This window comes from Phoenix dactylifera, chromosome 2 (genome assembly GCF_051530095.1).
Source record: "Phoenix dactylifera cultivar Ajwa chromosome 2, Ajwa_hap1_PhDact_Kaust_v1.1, whole genome shotgun sequence".
NCBI lineage: Eukaryota > Viridiplantae > Streptophyta > Magnoliopsida > Arecales > Arecaceae > Phoenix > Phoenix dactylifera.
The window spans coordinates 14,996,879-15,003,746 of record NC_143191.1 but is presented as its reverse complement, the minus strand read 5'-3'; the positions used below and the strand labels follow the sequence as shown (position 1 = coordinate 15,003,746).

The following is a 6,868-nucleotide window of genomic DNA, read 5'->3' as shown; positions in this document are numbered from 1 at the left end:
ATTTATCTTAGAATGTTCACTTAATCATAAACATTATTTCTCATAAATAGTAGAAAATAATATTTTAGTGGTCATGTGAACTTGCATCCTAAGGTTATATTCACTCTTACTATTATACTAAAATTTGCCAATGATGAATCTATATTATACTTTTTTAGTCAGAAATAACTTGTTCAATTAGTCATAGAAATCCAGTGAAGGAACTTTTGTTTTTCATCATCTTATCAAATAAAATATAATGCTTGTTTAGGTTAATAAATCTCAATAAGTAAAGAAAAAAGTTTTGAGCTGCCACCTTATCATTGCTTTGTGGAGTTTTATGAATTGTCAAACTGTAAGTGAGCTGTTGCTCACCTATGGCCAGTATATTTCACCAATTTTCAACCACCACTTGGGACACAGAAATAAGTGAGGAACGAAACAACATTTACTAATAATACTTATAATTAAATGCACCAAGTCCTGAGCACATGCCCTCCGAATTATTAGGACAGAAAAATTGGTATCTAAAAAAATGTCAAAAATAAATTTTTTTTGTAGTTTAGAGTACCACTGTACGCGATTGTAGACATTGCGTATTGCTATAAATATTTTTGAGCCCTATTCTTTGATTTGACTTTTATACTATGCATCTCGAAGCCGACCTTTCAAGATTCTGAAAATCCGATAATATCTTCTTACATAAAATATTTTCTATTATATTAATTGATATTTTAATACAATCAATAATTTTAATTCTATCGTATGCAGCCAACCTTATAGCTTTATGATCCAAACAAAATTATATCAGCCACTTCGTTTTGCTTATCACTTCCCCTCCTTCAATCTATATACAAACACCTATCCATATATAGAATGTACTAGAATCAGATCCATGCAATTGCAAATGATGCTTTTATTTGATATATGAATAGCTAAAATTATGTGAACACTCTTTCAATTGTCACATACTAGAGATAATATTATTCTACATACTCTTTATAAACATCATTCCGATGAATATAGCACAAGCTTCCTAGCATATAGTATATCAATAAAGACACTGACCGGCATTCTCCGTGCTATACCTATAGCATGTAATTTATATTATTCTAAAATTTATAATAATAATCATTATTATTACATCATCCTTATTCGCTAATTAACAACACAAATGTGATAAATCAACAGCCTATAATTAGGATGCTAGAAGCACACAACAAAGATAAAGGAAAAGATTAGTTTTTAGAACATAGTTCTCAAAGGGTATTGCAAATGGAAAAATATTAGAAGGGTAGAATGGAAATTGCATCAAGGGGAACCGGGCCCCCTCCGGGAAACCGGGTCTGCCAGCAGTCACACCCCTTCGCCAAACGTCGGAGGGGTGCAAATCCAGGATTTCACCTCCACGCTCTTTCCTCCCCCAGCTTTCACCTTTCACTCTACTATTTTAACCCCCCAAGTCCCATGCTCGGATGCTCTACTCCCCACTTGAGAGAGAGAAAGGGTGAGAAAGAGAGAGAGAGAGAGAGAGAGCAATCGCTATAGAAGCGAGGACCACCGCCTTCCGCCTCTCTCTTGAGAGAGAGAGAGAGAGAGAGCGATCGCTATAGAAGGGAGGACCACCGCCTTCCACCTCTCTCTCTTTTAATCGTTCTCGAGTTACCGAGCCCACTTCACCTAATTTTTTCCCTTCTTCTCTTCTCCCCTCCTCTCTTCTTCTCTTATAGCTTGTCGTCGTCGTCGTCGTCGTCGTCGTCATCGGCAGAGGAGATTGCTTTCATGGAGTAGCGAAGCCAGATCCAGAGCCGGAGCCGAGAGGAAGGAAGAAGCAATCAAGGTTTGGTTTTTTTTTTTTTCTTTTCAAGCCTTCTTCTGCTCTGTTTTGTTCTGTCTTTCCGGTCTGCTCGATCTCTGCGACGTGCTTTTCTCGTTTTGAGTGCTTTTTTTTTCCTTCTGAGACTCCGTTCGATCTCTGCAGTCATTCCTCTGTTCGTTGTAAAAAGATTCATTTTTTCCTTTTATCTCTCTTTGTATTTTTTAAATAAGACTTTCCGGTGGGTTTTCGAGCTCGATGGGGCATCTCTAATGGCGAATCTGAGGCCTTATATCGTAGCAATCACAGAGGACGAGTTTCTCGAATATAGCCAAAGCCTTTCCGTTTTAAACGTTTTTTTATAGAGGAATTGCCTTGCTTTTATTTTTTTTCGTCTTCTCTTTGCAATATGGTACAGCTCGATTATAGCTACTGAGATCCGAATCGAAACATTTGTCTCAATTTAAGCACTTTGATTTCGATTTAATTTTCGGCCGTTTCGCGATGCCGTGTCCAGCGAGAAAAACGCGTTCTTTCTCTTCGGGTTTGGATTCTACTCGGAGATACGCGATCGGATTGCGCGCCGTGTCGGCTTTAATTATTTCCCCCTTTTTTTTTACATGGGAGGTGGATGAAGACGGATTATTGTCGGCATCTCCGCGTCCTCTTACCCCCTCTTAATTATTTCCAGATTTTTTGCGTTTCTACTTGGATTTTCTTCATCTATCTTTGATCAAAACTTCAAAACCTTTTCCATTCTATTTTGTAGAAGGTAGAAGGAAAAATAGCAAGTATTCGCCGCCGTCTCAAGTAAGATCAGTTGATATCGCTATCTTTATAAGGTTAATAATCTGATCCATGGTCTAATTCAGATGCTGCAGCCATCGATCTAGCAGCGTTTTGACCTCGGTAATTGGAATGATTAGGGTTGATGGATTTTTTTTTCTTCTTTTTTTCATGTTAGAAATTGAAAAAGGGTTTGTTTTAATTAAAAATTCTTTTTTGGGGTCACTATCTGCTGTTTGCCATTATTTTGAGAGGCTTCCTATATTATTTTTCTATTTCATTATGTTTTAGTTTACTTGACGATGCGCTTTAATCTCTTTTGCTTTCCATTTTTGTGAGCCTCTGCTGTTCTTGGTTCTGAAATGTATGTCTGCTCTGTTGGGCTTCTATGAAGGTGAACTTGTTTTGCCACCTTTGGAACTTCTGATGGGTTTTGGTTTCAATTTCTGATTTCGTGTTTCTCGAGTTGGTGTGGATATGGAAATCAAGACATGGGATGTTTTGTGCATCATGTGAGGGGAATGGAGTTTGTTTTTCCATCTATGCTTTTTATTTGATGTTTCGATGATGTCTCTTTATAAGCTGTTTTTCAGTTCTTGCATGATTAGTAGTAATTTTATTTATAACCCATCCCATATGTGCAGTCATAGCTTGGATGTGGAACTAGAATGTTTTATTCTTTGCTAATTTTGAAACATTTTATTACATAGCTTGGATGTTGCTCTGATCTGGCTGTTTTCTTTTCGATCCGAGGAAAAACATGATGTGCTTTGGTTTTATTCTCTTAGCTGGCTACAAACTTTGCTTTCCTCTTATGCAAATGTGTTAATTGTCCTGCTTGCTGCTTGTCTGGATGTTAGTTTGGACACATGGAAGATCCTGCAAACCTCCACCCCGCCCCCCCCACATCTCCTACAAAAAAGAACAAAAAAAATCCTTAGACTCGCTCGACTAAAAGTTTGCTATGTCAAATGGATTTATTTTATGTTTGTAACACTCTATGATCTGGTTCATCATTTACTCATATTGCTTGCATACTGAATATTTTCATGTTCTTTGGCAGTAGAAGAATGGATTTCTATTTCTGTAATAGAAACACATTTTTACTTCTCTCTGGAGAATTGATTTCTTCAAAGCTTGCGTGTGATTTCTTCTCTTCTGTATTGTGATGTATGGCTTTGCATCAATTCTATGATCACTTATTCAATTTAATAATAAAGTTGCTTGAACTTATGGATATTGTTGCTTTCTATTAGTAGATGTATGTCAAGAAAAAAATCCTTTTGTCCTGGCACTCTATTATCTTAAAATTAGATAGAGATTAATGCTTTTGTTTGATCTAACATTTTTCTTCCATTTCTGACATGCATTTTTTTCTTTACAATAGCTATCAAATATGATTTTTCCTTTCTTTTTTGTTGGATTCCATGCATATTCATTTTGCAATACGAATGCAAAGTGAGTGAGCATCTCCTTGTTCTACTTTTAGAAAATCCTGCTTTGTATTTAATTTCATTCATTGTCTGTTACTTCATTATGTGCGCACATTTCATATAACAATGTTAATGAAAATTTTATGCTTGTGTTCTTCGATTGCAGGAATTTATTGCATCTGCTTTCGATTCTGCTAATACAGGCTTAAGTGCCCGTTTTCCTGGCAATGATGGGCGGACCATTAATGGACGGTATGATCTTCTCTGGTAGCCAGAATAACTACGTGCCACTCATGCCATCTGCTAATGAGAAGAGCATCAGCTTTGGAGCCCTCCTCAATCCGCCTATTATGGGTGATGCCATTTTAGGCGAGGGAGATCTGGTGGACCCTCCCTCTGAGAACTTTGCTGAGGCCGGCGAAGAAGAGAGTGATGATGACATTGACATAGAAGAACTGGAGCGGCGTATGTGGAGGGATCGGATGCGGCTTAAGCGTTTGAAGGAACAGCAGCAGAACAAGAACAAGGAACAAGGGGCTGCTGACTCGGCCAGGCAGCGCCAGTCCCAGGAGCAGGCACGACGGAAGAAGATGTCTCGTGCCCAGGATGGGATCCTGAAGTACATGCTGAAGATGATGGAGGTCTGCAAGGCCCAAGGCTTTGTGTATGGGATCATTCCAGAGAAAGGCAAGCCTGTGAGCGGTGCATCTGATAACTTGAGAGGCTGGTGGAAGGAAAAGGTCCGGTTTGATCGGAATGGTCCCGCTGCGATCGCCAAGTACCAGGCTGAAAACTCCATTCCGGGTGCTAACAATGAATCGAACCCTGGGACTGCAAGCCCTCATTCACTGCAGGAGCTTCAGGACACAACACTGGGCTCTCTCCTATCAGCGCTCATGCAGCACTGCGACCCACCACAGCGAAGGTTCCCCTTGGAGAAAGGAGTCGCCCCGCCGTGGTGGCCTAGCGGGAAAGAGGAGTGGTGGCCTGAGCTGGGAATCCCCAAAGATCAAGGTCCGCCGCCGTACAAGAAACCCCATGATCTCAAGAAAGCATGGAAAGTTAGTGTTCTGACCGCTGTCATCAAGCACATGTCGCCCGATATTGAGAAGATCCGCAGGCTGGTGAGACAGTCCAAGTGCCTTCAAGACAAGATGACCGCCAAAGAGAGTGCGACGTGGCTGGCGGTAGTCAAACAGGAGGAGGAGTTCTACATGAAGCTCCACCCGGATGCGCGCCCTCCTCAATCATCAGGGAGCGGCGTCACTGGGGCCATCTCCTTCAACAGCAGCTCCGGCGAGTACGATGTTGAAGGTGTGGATGATGGCAAGAGCGAGGAGGTGGGGAACCAGAAGGCTGCTGTTGATGGGAATGCTTTCAACCTGATTGCTGCTGCAGGGAATGAGAACTTTGTGGCATCCGCGCCACTGAAAGAAGAGACTGATGTAGAATTCATCCAGAAGAGAACTGCTGCTGAGCCTGAACTGATGCTGAACCAGCGTGTGTTTACCTGCGATAACATGCAGTGCGTGCATAATGATGTTCGCTTCGGGTTTGCAGACAGGAATTCGAGAAACGCTCACCAGTACCTCTGCAAAAATCAGAACAGTCTTCCTCAAGGTATCTCACCAACCTCCGGTGGCATGCGGATGAACGAGAACAAACCCCCAGTTTTCTTTATGCCCTTAAATGCCCAGCCAAATGCAACTGGTCTTGGATCAAGTGTCAATCCTATCAACATCTCCGGTCTGGGTATTCCTGCTGATGGGCAGAAAACGATCAGTGAACTGATGAGCTTCTACGAGAACAGCATCAATCCTAACAAGAACCAGGGAGGGATGAACCAGGGGGGCATGACCCCAGGAGGCATGACCATGTTGGATGGCCAGGATTCCCTTCAGCAGAAGCTTCAAATGGAGGATAACTTCTTCGGACAGGGGACTGGCACGGGTGGCACTGTTTTTGAAGAGGTCGGCAACTTAATGCAGCAGCAGCAGCAGTTCTATGGCCGGGAGGACATGATGCCAGTTGAGCAGCAACTTGGGAACCAGCCTTCTGATTTGGGCACTGACATCGATTTCGGTTCTGGTTTCAGCATGCCTACCATGGGCTATGCTGATGCATTGCAGAAAGGGATGGGAGAGTTGGGGCAGAAGCCCGAGTATCCAAGCTGGTTTTTCTGAATGAAATGGAAGAGACCTGATCCTGATGCACCGCCAGGGCATTGGGTCGTGCAGTTAAACTGGTAAGATGGTCATCTCATGCAGAGGAGTAGAATTCTGGTGCTGAACATCTTTATATTAATATCTGGTTTGGCTTCAGGTGATCTTCTCCCTGCATTTAGGTGTAGTCTTCTCCTTTTTCTTCTTTGTTTGCTGGAACAGATCTTTATATGTCTGATATTGCTTCCTAGGGGTTCCCTGGAGGTTCTCCAAGCGAAGCATTCCATCAGACTTTGGTTTAAGTATATAGGGTTGTAGGGTTTGCTTTAGCTGCGGGGAACTGATGAATGGATGGTTTATATGATCCAATCCCGCATCGAAATCTTTACAGACATCTTGTGTTTAAACTGTTATTGGGGTTAATTAGAATATAGTTTTGCTTTTGTTTATAATTATGTGATTTGTTTCTAGTTGGAGTGAAGTTCAGTGCTTGTTGCTTCTTGATAAAGGCTATATATTTGCTTTGTGATTGCTGACTGCCCTTCTGCCATCTCTGTACTGTAAGATGGATTATCTAAGGGCGAGTATGTGGATGACCTTGATTGGAAAATGTGGTGGTGCAATGTTGCTATAAAGATAGCTAAATAGCTTGAAGTTGTGATGCCATTTATGCTTCCTTGTTAATGGCAAAA

At 41.5% G+C, this 6,868-nt stretch overlaps 1 protein-coding gene across 2 annotated transcripts; it reads left to right on the top strand.

Annotated features, from left to right (window-relative positions):
- The first annotated feature begins 1,211 nt into the window (after positions 1-1,211).
- On the top strand, positions 1,212-6,628 carry LOC103707671 (protein ETHYLENE-INSENSITIVE 3-like 1a). Of its 2 annotated transcripts, none has more exons than XM_008792243.6 (2): positions 1,212-1,819; positions 4,181-6,628. In XM_008792243.6, the coding sequence occupies exon 2, from the start codon at positions 4,242-4,244 to the stop codon at positions 6,195-6,197; it is 1,956 nt and encodes a 651-aa protein (XP_008790465.3). In that variant the 5' UTR covers positions 1,212-1,819; positions 4,181-4,241; the 3' UTR covers positions 6,198-6,628. The 2 variants fall into 2 exon arrangements, with proteins under 2 accessions (XP_008790465.3, XP_088571589.2); XM_088715463.2 differs by lacking the exon at positions 1,212-1,819 and adding an exon at positions 1,871-2,605.
- The last annotated feature ends 240 nt before the right edge of the window (positions 6,629-6,868 follow it).